At 41.6% G+C, this 24,740-nt stretch overlaps 1 protein-coding gene across 2 annotated transcripts; it reads left to right on the top strand.

Moving 5' to 3' along the window:
- The first annotated feature begins 100 nt into the window (after positions 1-100).
- LOC129113184 (lysine-specific demethylase 6B-like) lies at positions 101-23,220 on the top strand. 2 transcript variants are annotated; one of them, XM_054625377.1, is made up of 21 exons: positions 101-218; positions 2,562-2,697; positions 6,080-6,203; positions 7,608-7,664; positions 7,835-8,054; positions 8,185-8,430; positions 8,553-8,708; positions 8,800-9,084; positions 9,865-12,476; positions 12,594-12,720; positions 14,554-14,659; positions 15,285-15,490; positions 17,267-17,451; positions 17,542-17,610; positions 17,699-17,847; positions 17,956-18,070; positions 18,792-18,979; positions 19,116-19,257; positions 19,342-19,468; positions 19,576-19,746; positions 20,734-23,220. In XM_054625377.1, exons 3-21 carry the CDS (start codon positions 6,085-6,087, stop codon positions 20,755-20,757), a joined length of 5,304 nt encoding a protein of 1,767 aa, XP_054481352.1. In that variant the 5' UTR covers positions 101-218; positions 2,562-2,697; positions 6,080-6,084; the 3' UTR covers positions 20,758-23,220. The 2 variants fall into 2 exon arrangements, with proteins under 2 accessions (XP_054481352.1, XP_054481353.1); XM_054625378.1 differs by lacking the exons at positions 101-218; positions 2,562-2,697; positions 6,080-6,203; positions 7,608-7,664 and having other exon boundaries at positions 7,946-8,094.
- Positions 23,221-24,740: the final 1,520 nt, after the last annotated feature.

Genomic DNA, 24,740 nt, shown 5'->3' with positions numbered 1-24,740 from the left:
AGAGCATCGTGACTGGCAGCTCGTCGGCCCGCCCCCTCGGTCTCCGTAAATGGATCGGTGTGCACGGAGAGCCCGAGCATCAGAGAGCGGAGTGGAAACAGGAAGAGGTGGAGAGGAGAGGGGGAAGAAAGAAGACAGAGGAGAGGATCGGGTGAGACAAGGTGGTGAGGAGGAAAAGGGGAGCAGAGGGGCGCTTGGACCGAAGACAACAAAAAAAGGTGAAAAAAAAAAAAAAAAGGAGTAGCTTCTTGTGCTATATGCATATGTCTGAGAGTAAAGAACACTACTTGTGCTACATCTACCTGTGTGGAAGAGGTGTGAGCGTGTATTGCTGTTTCCTTCTCTAATGTGTGTGTGTGTGTGTGTGTGTGTGTGTGTGTGTGTGTGTGTGTGTGTGTGTGTGTGTGTGTGTGTGTGTGTCTGCATTTCGGTATATCCAATGTGTGTCATTGTTCTGAACCATCTGTCTTGGCAGAACATACTGCAGTGTGTGTGTCTGCAGACAGTGCTGCACATTCATGCATGAAGCTTACACACACACACACACACACACACACACACACACACACACACACACACACACACTCATGCACACATACAGTGCTCACGTGCAGACAGACAGACAGACAGAGAGCGAGAGCAGAAATGTGAAATGATGAATGTGGTGATGGGGAACTGTTGCGGTTACACTTGCGTTTTGGTTACATTTGTGTGTGTGTGTGTGTGTGTGTGTGTGTGTGTGTGTGTGTGTGTGTGTGTGTGTGTGTGTGTGTGTGTGTGTGTGTGTGTGTGTGTGTGTGTGTGTGTGTGGGAGGCGTACAGTAGTAAGGAGCTACCTAGTGACATGATTTATCTTCATCTAGAGTCATGTCTAAACTGTGTCACATAAGTATTTGGCTCCACTGAAAGTTCAGCTCAGCCTGATAAACACATCTCACACGGAAAGCTTTTGGCTTTGCTGTGTTTTTTTTCATTTGCTTATACTTGTTTACTTTTCGACTTGTTTAAAGTGTAATGAATATAGATTGTGTTGCTTTTTAACATACAGCTTGCACCCAATGTATGCCTCCAGCTGATATGATTGCCGGTTTAGGAAACCAGCTAGTTGTGCAATTCTAGGTTACCATTCCCCACACAAGCCAGCTGCCTGACACACATACCCACACACACACACACACACACACACACACACTCGCACATGTGCATCCATTGCCTTCTTCAAACCTGTTAACCTGCCTCATAGTCTTTGTTCACCAAAAAAAAAAAGCAGTACATTTGGCATTGTTTTCAAAAGACACCCCTCTTTCTGGCTCTTGACCTTGCGTTGGTACATTCCAGTACCCCTCAGAGGGCCGTGCTTTATGGAGCATACACCGGGAGAAGCTGCTATTACACAGAGGGAGAAGGGGATAGAGCAGAGGGAAGTGGGGCTGCAGGGATGTTATTTTTAGAAATGTGATTGATATTCGGCTCCTACTGTACACTCTGTCTCCGTGAACATGACGCTATTTCAGGGCTGAATCCAATAAAAATTCACACACGTGCGTGCATACAGAGAGGGTTGTCTGTCCGGTCTATCTGTCTGCACAGCGTCGCTTCCCGCTCCTGCTCCATCTGCTCTCTCCATATCTCTGCTCCTCATGTTAGCTTAGCCAAGGAGCCACCAGAGACGGGCCCTGGTCTGCAGCAGCCCATCATTCCTTTTATGGTATAGGATCAGTATCTTTACTACACACACACACACATACACACAGAAAGTCACAGCAAGCAGCTCTAGAGGTGGTATGCAAGAACGTGACAGATTGTTGGTTCGTGCCAATGAGTGCACAAATTGGAGTGTATTTGGAGAACTGTAGCAGGTCTTCACTAAACAATGAATATTTTTTATTCAGCGTACGATGGTTGCAGCCATTTTAGCAAAGAAAAGGAAAGAGAAATGTGGAAGTTTACATTCAATCCTATAGACTGGTCTCCATTTCCCCCCAGTCCTCTTTTCTCCACATGTCAAAATCACACTCTAACGCAAACACTCCCCTCCTTCCTCGAGGCCTTGCTCCCAGCTCTGGACTAAATGATATCATCGGTTGCCAGGGATACAAGGACCCAGCGTGCAGAGAAAGAGGGGAGGGTGAGGCATAGGCAGAGCCATACACATAGCCAGAAAGAGAAAGGAAAAGGCTGGGATATTGGGTATCAAGAAAGAAAAGGAGCCTTGTTGAAACAGGTAGTGAAGATAGCAAAGGGCAGGGCCGTGAGGAGGAAAGGCAGGAAGCAAAGAAAAGCCTGTCAGAGGTTACTGGCCCATCCTTCCTCTCCCTCTTGTCTTACATCTCATTTCATCCTCTTCCTTTGTCTGGAGAGGAAATGGCTTGCAACAGTGCAAATGTATTTGAAAGCATGTGTTGTAGGCATTGAGAGGCAAGGATAGAAAGGAAGGGAATGGCAGTGATACGTGAAGGATGGACAATAAAACCTTCCTGTCTTTTACATCTGTGCACCAACTGACTATGGTATTTCCTCACTCCCTCTACAATGTGTGTCTGTGTCTGTGTGTTTGCCAGCTCGCGGAGGATGAGCAGGTCTATTTAAAGAGGTCTGCACGGGTCTGCTGTCTTGCTGTCCTGATTGACAGCATCATCTGATTCGAACTTGGACCAAACGTCTGTCTCCCCTTTTTCTCTCAGTGCTCATTGCAAGGTAAGATTGGTTACAGGGATGCACGTGCACACATATATACACACACACACACACACACACACACACACACACACACACACACACACACACACACACACACACACACACACACACACACACACACTATTAGGTTAGAAATACAGTTGTTAGAAAGTCACAGGGGGTTTCAGCAGGATGCATGGCTATCCCTCTTTGGTTACAGAGAGATGACCAGGGTTTCCTTGGTGACAAGAGGGAGAGGGAGGGAGCAGACTGAGGGGGGCAGGTTTTTACCTACCAGTTGCAACTACTATCACCCACCGTCATAACAACTGTAAGATTGTATTTGTACAGCATATATGTGCACAAATATTTCACTGTACAAGTCAGGAACACAACGCACTCTTAGTTTGCATTGCACATTCTGTTCTTAAACGTATCTCACTGTGAAGCAGTGGGTTCACCCAACAGCAACTTAACCCCTTTTGCACATGACATCATTTGGCCTCGGAGCTGAATTCCAGATGTCTAGAATTAACCCTGCGCAGATGGGTTTGATATTGGAAGCGCAGAGCCATTGTTGTGCAGAATCAAATTTAAGCTGCTGCTGACTGACGGCTCCCCCCTACAACACTGTACCAACAGCGTGTTCCTGTGTGCAACAGGGAGGGTCTACAGCAGATGGTTTATCTGCTGCCCGTGTGATGTTGCTCAACTACCAGCAGCAGGCTGGTTAAAAACGCAGTGAGGTGCATTCTCTTATCATAGAAACAGGACTGTTGCAACACTCGTGTCTAAAAATGTAACGGCACACAAACGGTGAATCAGTTTACAAGTTGTTGGCATGAATTAAGCACACAGTGACAGTGATGTGACATTAACATAACTTGACTTTCTGGGACACAAATAGGCAAGTCTGAGAAGAAAGTTCTACAACCCAAGATCCTAGGATTTATAGTGTTTGATAAAGATCGGTTATTTCAGCATTAGCACAGAATCGCAGTAACCCAGAAAGCTGGTCTCTCAAAAAGTAGATTTTGGTGGAACAGGAGGTGATGTGAGGAATAGAGTGGATATAACCAGAAACAGTGTGTCTATTACACATCTTTATGTAGCAACTGATGGCACACAGTGCATTAGATAAAAGCATCCATTCCTGAATCACCGCATGTAAGAAGTGTAACATTGTATGTGAGGCCTTTTGTGTCCTCTTCCTATTCTAATAATAAATCTTAATCAAGTTGACTTTAATAAGCGTAAAGCCTCAATGGGAAGAACTGTCTGGCTCCAGTTGCTCTAGCAACTGGTAGGAAAAGGTCTCTCGAAGAGGTTGCCCACCTAGCTCATTCAGTGTTCACTGAAAGGTTATTTCACATCTGCAAACCACAAGCAAACTTGTGTGGAACAAACTTGTAAAATGTAGTACATGGGGGAGGGGTTAAAATGTTGCACAGTATATATCGTCATAGTTCTTATAAATAGCTGTGGGAAATGAATGCATATAGAGGTGCAACCTAGCAGGGCTACAGGACAGCTCTCTTCAACATGCAGAGTTGATCTTTACAAGGTCAGCTCATTTCAACACAATAAAGGCTGCTGAGAGCTGAAGTGTTTGGCAGCAGCAAGAGAGACAGTAAGACATTATTCCTGTCTATGGTCAAATATAGCTGCACGGTGGTGTAGTGGTTAGTGCTGTCGCCTCACAGCAAGAGGGGCCGGGGTTCAATTCCCGGGCCAGACAACCTTCTGTGTGGAGTTTGCATGTTCTCCCTGTGTCAGCGTGGGTTCTCTCCGGGTTCTCCGGCTTCCTCCCACAGTCCAAAGACATGCAGCTTAGGTTCATTGAAGACTCTAAATTGCCCGTAGGTGTGGATGTGAGTGTGAATGGTTGTTTGTCTATATATGTCAGCCCTGTGATAGACTGGCGACCTGTCCAGGGTGAACCCTGCCTTCGCCCGTTGACAGCTGAGATCGGCTCCAGCACCCCCGCGACCCTTAACTGGATAAGCAGGTTACGGAAAATGGATGGATGGATGGATGGTCAAATATATGACTGTATTCAATAATTCTATTTTAATCAAAGGGGAGGAAAAAACAACAATTAAAATGATAATATGCAGATTAGGCAGGGGAGGAAAGGATAAGAAATTGTGAAAAAACAACAAGTGAACACTTGAAATTCGTCAGAGACACAAGCAGACAAACATCTGACCTGTGATGGATTAATACTCAGCAGGACTGTGCTTCTGTAAATTGGTGTAATTGAAGAAAATGAAAGGGAGATGCATGGACCTAATGAACTAGCAGCTGCCGATGAACTGTCAGACTGGATGGAAGACTGGTGCTGTTGATTTGAGACACATTCACCACCAGTCCTGTCAAATAAGAAATAAAGACTCAGGGCTTTCACTGTAAGCTGAGAAAAACACTAAAGCAGCCCAGCCTTTTTTTTTTCTCTGCTTTTATTTTGCTCTTAAAGTGAGGTTGCCATGGCCCTTCTTCTTAGTGCCATGTTTTCTTTTCTATCATTGGATGGCCACTGGCTGTGGTGGATGCTGGGTAGCAGTGATTAGAGAGTGGCTGAATGTACAATGCAGCTCTGGCTGGCTGATGATATGACTGCTGAATAGATACAGTGCAACAGAAAATACAGCATGATGAAATGTACCAGGGATACATGAAAACTGACACTATGGTCTCAATGTATATCAGACCCACAGGGATAAGCCAGAACAAAATAAATGATTGTGTCAACATTCATGTTTCTCTCTCATTTTGCTCTCTCGTTTAGTGTGAAGTGGAGGGCCTCCCAAACACAGACCAAGACTGGTAACACATTGTGTGTGTGTGTGTGTGCGTGTGCGTGTGCGTGTGCGTGTGCATGGCTTTTTACCTGGCAACATGTACTTTGTGCACCACTTTAGCACTTTATGGTATGACAGTGTTGATTGAACCTATAGATTACTGTCAACTGTATTGTGAGTGAAAACAGTAGTTACTGCAGGATGAAGATGCTGAAATACACACGTTTCTTTGCACTACCAAAATGGCACCAAACCTCGAATATATCCATGTGTGAGGCGCCGCATGCAGGGTTTTTCGTTAGTGTTCACCTGCTGCTGTAATTGGATTTCACATTACGTGATTACAGGGCCCTTCCTGTTGGCCTTTTTCAATTAATGAATCAGGGAGTTGAGCTTTCTTCTGAATAAGCCACAAGGAACTGAAGCTTTGGTGAACAGTGGTGGGCTTTCTCATGGCATAAGCTACTGTCTGATTGGTTGAAATGGTTGCATTTTATGTAGCCAGGCGCTCTTTAAATGAAATATCATATTTATTAATCTGTTCATGTTTTTATTCAAAATAGCAACATCTTACACATTAAACATTATCTGTGTTTCAGGCTGCATGTATCACTCCGCAGAGCTGTACTCTGGCCGTAATACATGGGACTCCTATCCAGCTGGAGGACCTAACAGAGGACAATGGGCTCCAGTAAACATTCGTCCCTGGAGCCACACAGAAAGGTCAGCAGCAACATCACAATACTCGCACTTAGCGTTTCCACAATGTCACCTTTTCATTCTTAAAGGACAGTAGTCCATTTGCAGGTGCACACATATCATATCACATGCATATATCATAGGCTCTCATGTATTTACTGTACTGTATAGTTTTCTTATTTCTTGGATTATGATCTTTAGTCGTGAACTACAACCAAATTAGACTACAGTATGCTTCACAGGAGTCAAAGGTTGTTGGCTGTAACAGTTAAGAAATCTGATATAATATAAATGCCCTAAACAACTCGAGAGTTTGGGAAAAATAAACATCCAAAGCCTTCCCGAAGATAATTTAAACTCATTCGGAGTGGATAGCGCCACAACTTGAGCCTTGAACTCTCCCTACAAGGGTCATTCCAGCAGGTGGGACTTCAGCTTCTGTTGTCTGGGTTGATTCAAGAGAAGCACCACTTTCTGGCACTGACTGATTAACTGAAGCTGTGATGAGCATATTCATGAAAAAATCTTACTTCAGCTGCAGCTGTAAGCAGGAGCCCATCTGCAGTTTAAATAAGCAGGACTCTGGTGAATGAAACTATAACTTCCTCAGCTGCAGCTGTGAGAAGCCTCAATCTAGCTATTCAGCTGCAGCAGTAGAGGGTGGCTCTAATGAATATGATTATGTCTGTGGCTGACATGTTGTGGATTTGGCAATAGTAACAATTGTGACTCTGATAAAGTGGCATGACATAAACACGGCCCTATAAACAATAACTGATATTTTGAAGAAAAAAAATATATATATATGTATATATATATATATATATATATATATATATATTATATATATATATATATATATATATATTATAAGCAAAGCACTGAGCCACATGCAGTATTGTAGGTTGGTAAAATAGAGGAAAATATCATCCAATTAAACTGAGCGCCACAATTCTCCTTGCAAGGTAAAGCTTAAGACTTCATTATGCATGTTTTTAATGAAAAAATATGAATTAGTGGGTTATCCAGTTGTCTTTTTATAAAGTTTAATATGCTCACGATGACGGTATAACCGCTGATCATGAATCCTAGATCATAAACGGGGTCCTTCAGATGTGCTTTATTAGCAAGCTATGTAAATTAACTCCATATTCAGAGAGGGTTCATTGCTACAAAAGTGCACAATAAGCGATCAACGAGGATCAACTTCATTAAGATTTTCAAAGAAAGAGCGGACATACAAAGCAAACAATTGAAAAATGAAACGTCTGGCAGGTTAACCGGGTTCAACCTGACTTGTAACCAATAGCAACAAGGTTTATAGATACTACTGTAGGTTTCTTATTTTGTCTTATGTGCTGTATATTTTAAAATCTACATTGTTAGCTTGAGACTAGATTTTCTGTTTTGTTTTTTTGGTCACTACAGATGCCATGGAGGGCGCAATCAATCACATAATCAACCTCCAAGTCGTCTTTATAATAGGTGAGTAACACAGGGTAAACATCTTGCTGGAATAAGTTCTGTACTGCAATTTTACTGAAACCACTTTGAAAGCCAGCTTCCCTTGTACTTGCTACTTGAGCATCAGGACAGTATAATACTGGATCTGTGTCATGGTACTTGTTGCTTAGTGCAGTTGGTCTTTTGCTCAGGGGGGAGAGAACAGTCAACCATGTCCAGGACAAGGTTGCCTCAAAATGGCACCGACAGCCTCTACGTCTCTGGGATGGAAAAGAGCCGTCGTTTGAGGCCCAGAACTGGCATCACAGCTCCACACGCCCATTCCACAACAGAGCTGGCACCAACAACGGTTATCTAACAGGACCAGGAGAGCGCTACACAAACTGGGACAACAATGCCAGCAACTCTGTGGTGGGACCTGCAGTTCCAGAACAATATTACTTTCAAAATAGTTTGTATTATTATTATTATTATTATTATTATTAGAACTAGAAGTGTGTCATCATTTTAATGTCCTTTTTTTTTTCTTGTCGACTGTTAGTATGGGGGGCCTCGTATGCATCGCAACAACAGAGAACTCCAGTCCCCACCAGAGAGATGGGCCCCCTCAGACTGCAGCAGGAGCTTCCCTGGCAGAATTATAAACAACAGACCAGGACCAATGAAACGGCCAGCCCTCCACCAGCGGCGAGACCAACTGCACCAGCACAGTCCACCTCCACAGCACCCTCTGTCCCCTAGGGACGGATTTCCAGCCAAGAGGAGACGGGACTCTGGCCCTGATCAGGTGGAGTTTGTTGGCAAATATAGCCTATTTATTTGTACACAGGCTTTTATTTCTGTGCAATAGCACCACCCATTGGTAAAATCCCATCTAGTATGACAGGATATTCATGCTTCTCTGTTTAGTCATCTCATCCTGGATCAAGGCATCTGTCCTCTCTTGCCCATGCTCCATCACCACCTCGCCACCACCGCTGCAACCAAGACGTCTGGAAGCCTCCTAATGAAAAGGCGGGTCATTGCCACCACAATGACCACAGGACCTCAACAACACAGCAACAGGTAAGCTTGTGGAGTCCGTAAATGATTACTAACGGATTAAATTCACTGACGATCGGTTGGTGATTTTTATTATCGTTTTCTGAATTTGCAGGAAACCTCTAAACTGCGAGCTGGAGGACATGGCTTAAGTAACACTCACCTAGCGGCTCTGAACCAGAGCTGTGGCAGCAGACCACCACACCACGGAAGCAGGGGGAAGGTCGAACGGAAAATCTCGTCATCACCAGCAGACCACACCCGTGTGCCTTACGGCCACCAAAACCATCATTACTACTATCAACGGCACACAGGCCACCCGAGAACTCCACCGCACAACATGCCGCTACACCCTTTTGAGGAAAAGGCCTCACGGAGCCATCACCACAAACAAAGCACAGTGAGAAATAAACATTTAAATAGCATGAACACAAAAATGTCTGTATGAATAAATAGGTGTAGTGGGTTTTATGTAACCAGAGGTAATAAAGTAGTCTTGACAGCTAACAATACCTTTTCAAAAGCTAAGTTTGTGACATTTCACCAGGAAACTTGCTATACCATAGACCCATTTATGTCTGTTAGGAGGGAAAGGGGATATTTAGGGGGAAATAGCAGATCAACAGTATATGCCACATAGAAGTGGTTTAAACATCTGAAAGCTGGGAACCTGAAGATACATTTTGACGCAGCTCAGCACTTTGTGTCCAGTTTTATTGACATTAATCTGTAATGAACGTTGTGTTTGTCACACATTTTCATAAGTTGTTGCACCATATTTTGGATTGATACAAGTTGTTACACATATTTGGTGCTAAATGTAACAAAATTGATTAAAATGATCAAAAATCCCTCTATCATAACACATTAAGAAACCAGGACTTTGTGGAACACCGTAGACAAATACTTACAGTGAGGTATGTAGCTTTCAAAATATGGTCTCACTATAATGTAATTGTTTCTATGGGGACTTACATCGTCACACATGATTACAATTTGTGCAATTCCAAAACTGTTATGTGACCCCAGTATCGATAAATATTTTAATATATACCATTTTTAGAAAAAGTAAAAATAATTAATTTATACTGCATGCAAAAACTGCTTGTTTTTTCTGGATTCTATGTCATTGAGTGTCCTATCCCCAAACAAAAGTCTAACCAGATGTAATCGTCTGCAGGAACCTCAGCGCACTCATCAAAGGGGAAATTCAAGGGATCCAGCCCTCTCCAAGTCTTCTGGTGCAGACTCTCCTCCCTATTTGTCCCTCCACTGCAGCCCTAAAGATGGTGGTTCTTCTGCCAGCAGTCCACATGCTTCTTCCAGTCCCTCTTCATACGCAGTAACCAGTGGCAGAAAAGATCCATCAATCATTCATCAGTGTATCCCTGGCCTCAGTGGACAGCAGAAACTCCAGGGTAGCCCTAATCACACCCTGAGACCTAGCCTGACATCTACCATGTCCCTCACAGCTCACACTGGTCCAAAATCCAGGTTTTCTGATGGTAAATATAGAAAGACATTGCAGCCCCTTTGCTCAAGACAGAACCCCCACAGCAGATCAAGAGCAATCAAGCCGGAAAAGGAGTTGGACGAACACAAAAAAACAGAGAAGCTGATTAAAAAGGAGAGGAAGGGTGAAGTTCAAAAGACCAATAGAATGGGTGAAGAGAGGAAGAGGCATAAGAAGAAAGAGGAAAAAAGGTTGGCCGAGAGAAAAAGAAAGAGGGATAAATCAGCAAGGAGGGAAAGAAAGTTAGGCTTGAAAACTAAGGTCACAGAAAACAAATTGTTTACCTCCATCTCTATTTCTAACTCTTCAGGAGAGGCCAAAATCAGTAAATTGGAGACCTCTACCCTGTCCCCAGAGAATCAAGGCCAGTTACCACCCAAACACAAGCACAGGGAGAGGAAGGAACGAGCAGAGAGGATGCACAGGCCATCCACAAATACCCCTCATCCCAGCTGCACTTCACCGCAGCCAACCTCAAAATGTGAAAATCACAAAATGCCCAAGAAGAACAGCATTCCCCCAAAACTCTCTGTCAAGGAACAAATAAAGCGGTCCCTTCCCAGGAAAACATGCCCCAACCAGACCAGAAGGAGGCCCACTGCCGTCTCATCACGATCAGAAGGGCGACCAAAAGCAAAGCCTGATGACACACTCCCCTCCCTTTTGTTTAAAGCCTTAGCACCTCTCAGTACCGCATGTTCTATCAGCTTAGAGCAGCCCATCCATGGCAAAGGAGGTGGGAAGGGAGGGGTTCTCAGCGCTCCAGACCTACAGCCTGTGGGAAATGTGAGGGAAATGGAAGACAACCTTGCCAATACTCCTCCTGTTCTCAGCTGGCAGGGCTCTCCAGTATCAACTCTGGGAGAAGATGAAGAGGAGCTAGAAAAGGGAGTGTTGAGCAGACCTGTCCTCCAGCCCAGCCCCACCCAGTGCTTCTCTCCTCCTCCTGTCGACAGTGAGACCACCGATGATATGAATAAGGAGCCTTGTGAAAGTGCGCTGGCTGATTATTCCCACGATGGCATGTCTGAACTCAGCGATCTACCTTGTGTAATCGAACAAGTTTCTGAAGACGAAAAGGAAGAAGAGTCGGACGGTAGCAAAGAAACTTCTGTCTCTCTTCTCCGTGAGCTTCGCCACCATAAAACAGGTTTGGATGATGTCTTCAAGAGCCTCGCCAGCTTTCTCGGAGGCCAGCGGGTCACATGTCGAGGCGGTCCATTCGGGGGGCCTCCTGCAGGCTCCACCAGGGGGGTGAAGTACTCATCTTCTCTTGAATTGGGGCCTGAGATTCACGAGCATCAGGATTTCTCCCCCAAATCAGAACTTACAGCATCCTCCAAATGCAGTAATCAGTCACCAACTCACTCTACCTCCAAGTTTTTGAGAACCCACAGTCCGACACATCAGGGGGAGCCTGTTGCGGATGCCCTGGTGCAGGAGAAGCAGGAAGAAATCAAGACCAACATTAAGGAGAGCCAAGAGAGTAAGGATATGGAGATCTTTTCTGAGAGAAACGAGTCATCTCTTTTGGATAGGCCACTGAGTGCAGAGCTGAGACTTACCACAACACACACAGCTTCCTTCACCAGCCGCATTACTCTCTCTACAAAGGAAGAGAGAGGACACAGTGAAGAGACAGGACGCATAGGTACTGACAGAAAGAGAAAACAAAAGGTTAATGATGGGGGGAGTGAGGGAGAGATCAAGATTAAGATAAAGACGGAAGAAAGCAGCGTCATCTGTTCTAAAAACAAAGCAAATGAAATACGGGATTTGGAAGAGAAGGATGTTTCCTCCTCAGTACTCGTCATCTCCAGAAAGTCACCCAAACCTCTCAAAGATAGTACGAAGGGACAGATTCCTGTGGAAAATCAAACCCCACCTGGCCATCACATCCATAAAGAAAATGTGGACACGGGGAACACCGATGTAAAAATCAAAACTGAGAAGAAGGAAGAGTTGGACAATAAGATATCCTCAGCAACCGTAAACACATTTACCAAAACCTCAAGCTCAGCGTCAACTGTAACAATCAATACATCAAAATTATGTGTGACAACACCAGCAAGTAAACCTCTCTGCTCAGTAGCTCCAGTTGACCCGTTGAAACTGAAAGCATTGTCCATGGGCTTGTCTAAGGAGTTAAGGATCCTCTTGATTAAGGTGGAGAGTGCCGGAAGACAAACATTCAATGTATCGGAGGTGGAGGAGCAAAGAATCCCACTTTCTAAGATCAGCATCGAGAATACGGGCTCTGAAGTGGTCAGAGCTTGCAAGTGAGTTCTCTGACAAAGACACTCCTAATTTAGGAAATCTTTTTCATTTATATATGTTTTACATCCAAGTTCTTACTCTTGTATTAAGTATTTTATTGCTCTGTCATATTTTTCCAGGGGGACGAGGGTGAAGGGGAAGTTCAAGGAGTCTTTCCTGCTTCCTACTTTCTCTGTGAAACCTAACATTGCCACCAACACCCCTATTCCTCGAGAAAAGCTTAACCCTCCTACACCAAGCATCTACGTGAGTCCACACAGATTAGCTTAGCATACTCAATATGATCCAGCTCAACAAGTGACATCAACAAGTATTGAATCCTAACAACGTGTTTTTAGCCATGCTAGAGGCATGGTTCTATGGAATTTAATGTCGGCCTCTACTGTAGGTTGGCTGGTAGGTCAGTTGGTGTGCCACTTCTCTCCAAACTGAAATACCTTTATAACTATCGGATGGATTGGCATACAATTTGGTAGAAACATTCATGTTCCCCTCAGGATGAGTCCCTCGGTGATGCCTTAACTTCTCATCTACCACACAAAAAAATAATTATTCTTAAACCCTATCATTAAATACTCGCAAAACATATGACATTCCCATCAACCTAAGCTGTACTTTGTGTTTAGTGCTATTAGCAAAGTTAGCATGCTGACGCGTTAAACTAAGACGTTGAACAGAATAAAACCTATAATATCAGCATGCTAGCATTGTCATCGTGAGCATGTTAGCATGCTGATGTTAGCATTTAGCTCAAAGCACCGCTCTGCCGCAATACAGGGACTGCCCATTGTTTCGATGGCCTGATTATCCCGAAACCCCAATAGTCTCAAAAATGTCTCATTTGACCGTAAGCCTATTTCAACCAGGAGAGACAAGTTAATGAAGGAAAAGGATAATTGTGTTAACAAACAGATGATGTGTGTCTAGAAAGTCTTGACAGAGTCTTTGGCGCTAAGACTCTACAGAGAGATTTGTAATGGAGGGGCATCTGCCTTCAGCTGTAGCAAGTTAAAACCCCTGTGGAGGCCAGACACTGTTGTTAGTGGCTGATAATTTTGCTCAAATTGGTAGGCTGATGAATCTGACGAATCTGCGAGGACTGGGCGGTGACGGGGAGGTGGAGGGGTCCGTTTAGCAGCAACATTAAAGCACTAAAGACAATGAGACAATCCTATTTAAAAAGAGACAGCACCAAGATGATAGGCTAACATTGTGTGTCGCTGTGCTATTGGATAGATGAGACCAGCTGATATCACTATTGACAGCCCCAAACAAGGAACTGCAAGGAAACTTTTGTGTGAGCATGCATGACAGGAGTGAATGGAAAGATGAAAGAGAAATAAACTTCAGGCCTAAGCATGCAAAAGTAAAGTTTTCTTAACTGAACTTACGTTATTTGTTCAACACCCTTTGTTACAAAGGTCTTTTTTTTTTGTTTTACTTGCAAAGTCATGAGCCACCACTTTGCCTCTTATTACTTGTTGCCTTTGTTGGTTAAGTTCAGGCATGAGGAGTGAGATTAGCTATGTTTAGGGTAATAATATCATTGCTTCGCCATGGTAAAAAATAAATATTGCGACAAAGGAAGATCCGTTGCCGTCATTTTGCAAAAATAATTAACCATGTGCTTCTTTTTGTTGCACAGAAGTTTGTAGTCTAGGAACATTGGGTGGTTTCTTTCGGTTCAACAGGCTGCTGAAAAAATGGGCTTTCGGTTCAATGGGAAATTTTTCAAACTTTTGGGATTTCCAAAAATGGGCTATCCGAAAAATGGCATGGCACCCTTAATACAACCTCAGAGAGCGCCTAGCATGGCTGTAGACCCCTAGGCTTGTTCTCATATGAACTAAGAAATGAGTAAACCACCACCATAAATCTTTGAATTTATTAAAATCCCTTGAATTATGTCTTGGATTGTTTTCTCGATAGCAGCAGAGAGAGCTGCCTTATCATACCTTGTTTCAAGACATCTACAGGTTACCAACCTACTGTCAGTATTTTTCATTTGTTTTCAAAACAAATAAATTATTTCCTTCAACGCGTTCAAATGTTCATAATTATTCTGTGTTTCTTCCGCAGTTGGAGAGCAAGAGGGACGCCTTCTCACCAGTTCTGCTTCAGTTCTGCACTGATCCCAAAAATGCGGTTACTGTCATCAGAGGCCTTGCTGGCTCCCTCCGCCTTAGTAAGTTTATACACCACACTCATCTCAGCTAATTTACCCCCTCCAGTCACTCTGTTTATGAAATTCCATTTAATCTAAATGAGTTTTTGGTGATTAGTAGCACATTGCCAATGATTAGGGCCTTTTGTTCATTGTTTCATGAGAATTGTTATGTAAGGAGCGGGGAAAGAGAAAGGGGAATGGAAGGAGGTGTTGATTATTCAGATATAAATGTAGCATATCATGGGGGTTATTTTAGATGCAGTAGATACTTTACACATCACATTTGAAAAATGTCATCATCATACAGTTACACATTCTCTGAGTCACTATCATATCTTTATGATACATATCTGAATGCAGAGCATGTATTTTCAACCATGATGTGATGGCTAGGCCACTGGTAGGCTGCACTTTGATAGAGGGATGTTAGTTTGAATGTGTTTGCATATTTCAGTGTTTTTTACAATCATCTAGTATAGATAAACTAATCTTATTTCTGTTTTTACACCTTTTTCTCTGCAACATGACTCAGACAACAAGCAATGCCATTGAGAAATCTACAATCATAATCAATGAAAAAAGCAAGAAATTCATATGTATCTGATAAGTATCTCTGTTCTCTGCTTTCCTCTCCCTATGTGAGACCTTGGTCTGTTCTCCACTAAATCTTTGGTGGAAGCCAATGCAGAGCATGCGGTGGAAGTGAGGACTCAGGTCCAGCAGCCCGCTGATGAGAACTGGGATTCAAGTGGTTCTTTGCAGACATGGCCCTGCGAGAGCAGCCGCTCACACACCACCATTGCCAAATATGCTCAGTACCAGGCCTCGAGCTTCCAGGAGAGCCTGCAGGTAGACATTTTCCCTCATGGCCAACACAAGTACACACATGCACACAGATGGTTTCATATTTAGTCGATATGGATATAATTAAAGGCATTTTTAATTGATTTACACTAGCTTGTATTGCAACTTTAATTCAAATTGAATAAAAAAAAAACAGAAATGCTCCATTGGGCCCCATTCAGGAACCTTGTGTAGTACTAGTACTTAAAATGTCCTCCTAGATAGACACAAAAACTCAAATTTTAAGTCATACATAATTTGGAGTTTGAATATGATAAAAAATCAATAGTCACCATATCATCATCATCATGGCTTGCCAATTTACTTTTTTAAAGATTTCCTGATTTCCTGATTTTAATTTGCATATTTGGGCACAGTTGTCACCGCGACAGCTACCTCAGGGTCTCTGTCCAGTATCCTCCTCCATGCGCCAACATCGAAACATCACCTACCTCAGACTATAATATTATCTTGTCTAATATATCCATGACTGTCACATCTCCCTTGACCACCAGTGAAAGAGAGTCTTCCTGACTGAACTTCTGCTGAGCTTCATTATGAATGAAACCCACATACGGTGCAAAACAGGTAGCCTCATATGACCAATAGGGGCAATAAATATGTCTCAAACGCTCATCTCCTTGTCAACAGGCCTTGTTAATCATTCATCGAAACAACTGAAACTTATTATTGTAGTTTAACTTTGTGTTTGTGAATCCAACTTGGAACACTCATATGAGCAAACCTCACAGGTTCAGAATAAGAATAAAAAAAATAATTGCGCAAGGCCCATAGTGCATCAAAAAGAGCACTCAAGAATACAAAACAATGTACATTAAAAAGTGTGATTATTTAAATAAATGAGTGTTTTGAAAGTTCAGTCTTTCTTTGAATCGTCTCTGGTGTATAATGCCTCTCGAGCTTTCAGTAAGTTTCAATAAGTTGTTTTGATAATAGTTTAGGGTCATAAAAAAGTCAAAGTATAGAATGTAAAAAAAGTCATAGCATGGTATGCCATAAAAAGTCAAAGTATAGTAAATAAAAAAAAGTCATAGTATAGTGTCATCAAAAAGTCATGATATGTAGCCCTATTTACACTTACCAATGTGAAACAGGGTTAGAGTTGTGTTGCATACTTATTCCACTTGTGTTTATGTGAGTCTATCTAGTTATTACATCCATCCATCCATTTTCCGTAACCTGCTTATCCAGTTAAGGGTTCGCGGGGGTGCTGGAGCCGATCCCAGCTGTCAATGGGCGAAGGCAGGGTTCACCCTGGACAGGTCGCCAGTCTATCACAGGGCAGACATATAGAGACAGACAACCACTCACGCTCACATTCACACCTACGGGCAATTTCAGAGTCACCAATTAACCTAAGCTGCATGTCTTTGGACTGTGGGAGGAAGCCGGAGAACCCGGAGAGAACCCACGCTGACACGGGGAGAACATGCAAACTCCACACAGAAGGTTGTCTAGCCCGGGAATTGAACCCGGGACCCTCTTGCTGTGAGGCGACAGTGCTAACCACTACACCACCGTGCAGCAATAAAGAAAAGCAGTTTTTCTAAATTAAAATATTTAAGATGCATTTATGTTTCGTTTAATCGTCTGCTTTCACAAGTGTATGGAATAGTGACCACCACACATAATGTAGGTAAATTACGATGTTTTTCAAATAATATTTGTCCAGGACTAAGCTCAAAAACTAACTAAATAACGATGCATCCATTTTTAGCTGTTGGCCAACCTGTCAGCTAAGCTCATGTAGATGTGTTACAGGAGGAGAAGGAGAGCGAGAATGAAGAGGAAGGAGAGGAGACCAAGTCTTCAGATACAACAGCCGCTACAAAAGCTGCTCTGACATTAGACAACATCAAAGGCAGTCCTGCCTCATCTACCATTAAAGCCAACTCTGCTACTTTCTTCAGCAAAGCCCAACCTGATCTCTCAAACAGCACAAACGGGTTAGCACAAAGCAGTGTTCTGTCTGTAAAAATAATTCACAGTTTTATTGTGTTTACAGTACACAACTCAGACTTTGTTCTTCTCCCCAGCTCAGAGCAGAAAACGGCCGGAAAGATCATTAAATTTGGGACAAATATTGACCTCTCTGACCCTAAAAGGTGAGATTTTTATTAAATTCCGCCTGCTCGAACTGACCTCACTGAGGGTCCTTGTTGTTTGACATTTCCCATCATATGTTTTTATAAGGTGGAAGCCTCAGCTGCAGGAGCTGTTGAAGCTGCCAGCTTTCATGCGCGTGGAATCCAGCAACAACATGCTCAGTCACGTCGGTCACACCATCCTGGGCATGAACACCGTCCAGCTCTACATGAAGGTGCCAGGCAGCCGCACGCCAGGTCAGTGTGTGTTTGTCTGACAACACAATCAGGAGCTAGTAAACCACTGAATGATGTTTCAAATTAAGTGTTTGAATGAATGAATGGACTATTGGCGCTTTTCATCAGGTCATCAAGAGAACAACAATTTCTGCTCTGTCAACATCAATATTGGGCCTGGTGACTGTGAGTGGTTCGCTGTCCATGAGCACTACTGGGACGCTATCAACAAATTCTGTGAGAAGTGAGTGAAAAGGCTGTTAATGAACACATGCAGCAACCAGAAATGTGCATTCAGTAGAGAGCAGATGCAAGGAGGTTCTACAATGACCACTGCTGTAATGTTTGAGCCAATGAATACAAATCATAGTTAGTTAACCCCCCCGTCCCCGTCTTGTCGTGTTTTTCCCTAGCACGTTTCAAACAACAGATACGCTCTCATTTTAATCCATTCAGACGAGTCTTAGCTCTGTCTCACGGACATTACACCGACTTGAAGCATGTTTTTATGTTTTATTAAGTCTTTTGTTTTGACAATACGTGTGTAAACACACGGTCCAAAACAATGAAAGAGATCAAACTGTTTTACCCATTGCGTCTCTGGCCACAGAGCAGCAGCTGTGCGGCAGCGAGGCACTCTGCTGTTCGATAACTTGTGGCCCCAATCAGCCGGGGGCCGGTTAAGTGTAGTGAGAGGGGAGTCAGCAGTCAATCAATGGCATTATAACACAAGCAATACCACAAGAGGACCTTTCAGCATGCAGCCATAGATAAGCACCCAATATACTATGCAGTTGGGTGCAGCAGAATGCAAGATTAGTCGTGTATAGACACATAGAAGTACACCAACACATGCGCACACTCACTCAAGCACACAAACAACTTATCCCATTATCTCCTGGCGGAGAAAAAATTGGGGGTATCTATGCATGCTAAATTGCATTGTTGCAAATTGTTTCCCTCAGGCACGGTGTAGACTACCTAACCGGGTCCTGGTGGCCAGTCCTGGAAGACCTCTACAGCTCCAACATTCCGGTGTACCGCTTCATCCAGAGACCTGGAGACCTGGTGTGGATCAATGCAGGGACTGTGCACTGGGTCCAGGCGGTGGGCTGGTGCAACAACATCGCCTGGAATGTGGGACCACTCAACTGTAAGTTACATCAAGGACCAAAACAAAGTGTAGAACAGCAGCTTTAAGCATGACATGCAGGTGTTTTTTTTATATGATGTTCAATATGCTGCCTACTTTCAGACTCACCTCTGTTTGTGTTTTTTTGCGCTCCCAGCTTACCAATATCAACTCGCCCTGGAGCGCTATGAGTGGAACGAGGTGAAGAATGTTAAGTCAATCGTTCCCATGATCCATGTTTCCTGGAATGTAGCACGCACCATCAAGATCACCGACCGGGATACCCACAAGATGATCAAGTAAGATATGCGTCTCTGCCCGTATCTGTGTGCGAGTGTGTGTTTATTTACATCACTCACTATGCACTCCTCTCTCTGCCTCAGACACTGCCTGATGCAGTCCATCAAACATATCCAGATTCTGAGAGAGAAGCTGGTGGCTGCAGGGAAGAAGATCTCTTACCAGAGTCGTGTGAAGGACGAGCCAGCCTACTACTGCAACGAGTGTGACGTGAGTCCCACTTTCCCTGGCTTCCCTGTCTGTCTATACAGAAAATTGTGCATTTTCTGTATTGCAATCGTGATATAAACTGCAGTGGCAAAACTGCATCTGTGCAGGTGGAGGTGTTTGATCTCCTGCTTGTGACCAGTGAGAACAGCAGTAAGAAGAGCTACGTGGTGCACTGTGAGGACTGTGCCCAAGCTAAGAGCCCATCGCTGGCTGGAGTAGTGGTGCTGGAACAGTATCGGATGGAGGAGCTGACGAGAACCTACGACACCTTCATGCTGGTCAGTCTTACTTACCAATCACACAGTAATGCAGAGTCCTTTTGAGAAAATCTGCACCCATATCTTTATCAAGAATTGTCATTCTTCTACAGTCCAAAGGTGCAGGGCTGCAAGCAAAGTGAAAATATATTTCAGATATGTCAAAAAGGCATAAGTAAAATTATTCAGCATGTTTTAGTCCAGTATCTAGAATTTGTATTTACTTAACATTACTCTTGACCCTTTTACAAAGTAAACGATCGGATTTTAGATTGATTTCCTTTCTTCACATCACCGATTGTTTCAGTTCATGTCAACACAATATGAATATCAGCTTGAATCTTGTTTGCAATTGGTGATCCATTACAGCAAATACTTATCTGTGTATTTGTTGTCCCAGTTTACATTATCATTGCTGTGGACATTTTTTTTTTTTTTTTTGTTGCTGTAATCAATTCTCCATTCCGTACTGGTCAAGAATAGATCCCTTCCTAAAGCAGTCCTAAGTGATGGGGTACAAACTCCACAGTCCTTGTCCTGTGTGAGAAATAATTAGCAAGTTTAGCTGAGTTACACACGTGGTCATCTTAAAGACTTTCTAGTATGAAATTCATTCTTTGTGTTTCCCCAGACAGTGTTATTTTTGCTGAATTTGTGGTGGAGGGATAGTATCACTGAAAGGAATGCCAAAGTTTGACAATTGACCACAAAACAGAATTATTAGAGAAATACCGTCAAAAATATTTTGCAAAACAATTTTTATGTCAAAATAATAATGATAAGTTATGGTATCTATTTTGTGCATGTTAGATTTTTGTAGATGCAACATTTACATTGTTTTTAATTCACAATTGTACCATAAAATGTCTCAAAATCACAATTTAAACTCAAAATCACAACACAAACACACACACACACACACACACACACACACACACACACACACACACACAGCTTTTTCAAGTGGCCAGCTGAGCTCTGTCTCTTCCTCTTTTTCTCCACCTTCAGGCCCCATCACCCTTATCAAAGTGAGGACTCCTTCCTGGTGTCTTTCAGCCATAACCAAAACTCTAATGGCAGCACAAACGTTGTCTCCAAGGCAATCTATTCCTGCAAACACTCTTTGAATCAGCCAATCACGTTTACTCAGTATTGTTTACATCACACAATAAGGTATGGATACTCAGCCAATCCAACTATAGCTCACTGTCTTCCCCATACCAGCTGCTGATTGGACGTGTGTTTTGAAATAGAATGACTAGACTGGTACTTTTCATGAAAAGCATTTCAGATATGTACAAAAAAAAAAATGTGAGCACTGTTAGCACTGAAAATCAGGTTCTATGTTCAACGGACACTGCTGTGATTCAAAAGCGTCAAGTAGCCGGTTCTGTGTTTAAATTCAGGTACTTTTATGCAAATTCTGTAGGACTTTTTTATACCAATCTAGTTATTCTATATGTCCATGAATTTGCTGTGATTCTGTTGTACCAGCAGGGGAATCGCTTCACAGGAGAAGTAGCTGATTGTCACATTTGGCATCTTATTGGTTCCTCTTGATTTTTCTTTGGTATTCAGGTAAACTCTGACATTTGTAATTCCTGTCTGTATACACTTTGAGGTGCTATTCCAATCTACTTTATTCCCGTTAGATACTTACAAAGTTTTACCAGCCTATTAGTACACCACATTGGCCTTGCAAACTGTATTTATAGGAGAGGTAATTAGAGGATTCAACACACAAATAATGACTCAAAAACTTTTAGCAGTTTCTCTAAAATACGGGTTTACTAGAGGACTAAAATGGTTTCATTCATAGTAGGAAATCAAGTATGTAAATGGGAAAGAGGATTTTTTTGTTTGTTTTTTTTCCAGATGAATTAGTGTGGTTTCTATGATACAGCCGGAAAACAGACAGTGTCTTTTTTATTTTTGGAATGGAAAAACAATACCAGTTTTATACCTCTTTTGTTGCTATGTTACTTGTCTCTAGATGACAGAGAAAATAAGTAATTGTAAATTGAATGAATTTATGGGATACACAGTGGTGTGCATAGATGGGGAACAAAGGGGGATGGGGACTTGGGGGGGAGATATGTCCAAAGAGACAAACAATCATAAACTTATAATGCAAAAAGCCAATGAGGCCAAATATATGACCAGACTGAACGGCAACTCAGTGCTTTTATTTTGCCCCAAACATCCATCCTGATGAGGCTCCATGCACTGCCAGGGTGCTTAATACACTGTATTTCCAGTTGAACATGTTGAAGAGCACATTACTTGAGAAGTAACGAGAGGCCCAGTCGTTGTTTTTATTCTTTTCCCACCAACATTTAGACAGCCCTTCGAAATAAAAGGTCTAATTTTGTTGAGACAACATAGTCTAAGCTTTGGCATTACATTTTTTATGTTATATTGCAAGGGTGAGGTACAACTAAAAGGTTTGCTTCCACGGGATTGTACACTCGTACAATGTTTTGGTGGCCCAAGTTCAATCATTTTAATAGAGATTTATCATTACTACTAAAAATATAATGAAATCCCCACATACAGTATGGCAACTTTTACATTTTAGCCCTGCCCTCATCAGTCTGTGCACACCATTTACTGTACATAATGTTACTGTTTTCAGGTTCACCAGAAGAGTTTTGCTCTCATTCAAATATTTAATTTGTATATGGTCAAATATGTCCACCTCAGTCATCTGTTTTTGTTGTTGCTATTATAATACACCCTACAAATATCATGTTTCACTCTAGTTTAAATTACTGCAATGGGAATTTCTTTCCCACTTTTATACCTCTTTTTGTTGTCAGTTTCTGTATTTTGGATTACAGAGAAAATGGAAAATTGTAAATTGTGACATTATTTATACTGTACATTGTGGTTTTCTTACATATTTATTGCATATCAAAGGTTAATTCACTTGATAGGGGCTACAAGGTATTTCAGAAATGTAGTATGGTCATAATGTGTGGATAGGGGAAGTGCAATCAGGGGGCGGTGTAATTTTCATGGTGCTAGACCCCTCCTTGCCTCATTGCCCCCTCATTAAACAGCATACATAAGTCATTGAAACAACTCAAACCAACCGGTTGGTGCTTAGAACCATTTCAACACAGTTTGGTGGTGACATAAATGGAATGATGTCTTTGTACTGTATCTAACAGATGAATACAAAATCTTTTAAAATGTTTTGTCCATTTTATGAAATTCATAATCTTGTGAGACAGTAGTGGTTTTACGATGAGCATTAGTAGTAGTTGTAATTCTTAACACTTTTGCAGAGACTTTTAGGGATGTGACTTTTAATGACGTTGAGGTTTTGTTTTTTGTGTCTTGTCCTCATTATTAGTATTATTTGAAAGATGTAATAATGCTCTTTTTCCTCTTGACTTGTTTGATTTATGCTGCACTTATTGTTTTAAAAAAAAAAGAACTGACATAGAAGAAAACCTGAGCCAGACCTGTCTTAAATCCCTCTGTGATTTTTCTGTGACATATTGTATTGTTGTTCAATAAAATAAAATGTTTTGATAAATTATTCATCAATGAGTCTTTGCCTTTTGATTTATCATGTCGTCTCTCTTCTACTCACCAGAAGTTGTTGACATAATCATGGTCCTCCACTTTGGAAGTCGTTGACTTCTGGTGTGGAGGATTTGAATCTGCCGGTTTTGAGGCATGCTCCCCTTAAATGTCCAAATGATATGCTTGATATGAATTGAATCTGTTATCAGCTCTTGGGGAAGTAGAGGGGATGCAAAGATCAATTTTGAGCCACATGTTTTCCTCTCACAATCTCATTTAAAAACCTTTGCTGCATAATTCAAATATTTTATTTTTTTGCCATTTTTCGACATACTATACTATTACTTTTTTCGACATAATACAATGACTCTTTTACCTTTTTCCGACATACTATACTATGACTTCTTTTGATTTAGTATACTATGGCTTTGTTAACTCTTTACGACATACTATACGATGAGCCTTTTTCAACCTGACTTAGTCGTCGTATAATTTGACTTTTTTCGATATGCTATACTATGACTTTTTTACGTGATACACTTTTTTGACATACCATACTGTGATTTTTTTTTCGACATACTATAATATGTTATTTTTTTCGACATACTCTACTATGACTTTTTCGACATACTATACAATGTCAATACTAGAGTTTTTTTCATATTTTTCGACATACTATAATGTCTCTTTTTTCGACATACTATACTATGACTTTTTTCGACGTGCTATACTATGATTTTTTTGACGAACTATATTATGAGTTTTTTTGCACTTTTTTCGAAATGCTATACTATGAATAATTTTTACTTTTTCACATTTTTGGACATACAATGCTATGATATTTGACTCTTTTCAACATTCTAGAATATGACTTTCTTTCACTCGACATAAAATACTATGACTTTTAAAAAAAACTTTTCTTACATACGATACTATGACTTATTTATAACTTTTTTGACATACTAGATGTCTTCAACTATTATTTTTTTCAATATATTATACTATGAACTCATTTAACTTATTTCAACATTCTATAATATGACTTTTTTTCACAATACTATGACTTTTTTCGACATACTATACTATACCTTTATCTATTTTATTTCTCATACGATACCATCATTTTTTTTTAACTTTTTTTCCCTATACTTTTTCATACCATATTATACAATCACTTTTTACTGACTTTTTTCTACATACATACTATGGCACTTTTAGGATATATTTATTTTATAACGTACCACACTGACTTTTTAATGCCTTTTCCTTACTACCTATACTTTTGCTATTACCTGACTTTTTTTTACATACTTTGCAGAGAAATGCTGAACTAGTACCTTTTTGGTATACTATAATATTTTTATTTTTTTTGACAAACTTCACTTTGATTTTTTAATGACTTTTTTTTTACATTCTATGCTTTGACTTTTTTTATCATTCTTTTCTACTATTTTTGTTGTAACAACTTTCCTGACATGCTT

Source organism: Anoplopoma fimbria, chromosome 24 (assembly GCF_027596085.1).
Source record: "Anoplopoma fimbria isolate UVic2021 breed Golden Eagle Sablefish chromosome 24, Afim_UVic_2022, whole genome shotgun sequence".
NCBI lineage: Eukaryota > Metazoa > Chordata > Actinopteri > Perciformes > Anoplopomatidae > Anoplopoma > Anoplopoma fimbria.
The sequence above is the reverse complement of the archived record's forward strand: the minus strand, read 5'-3'. Positions and strand labels throughout refer to the sequence as shown.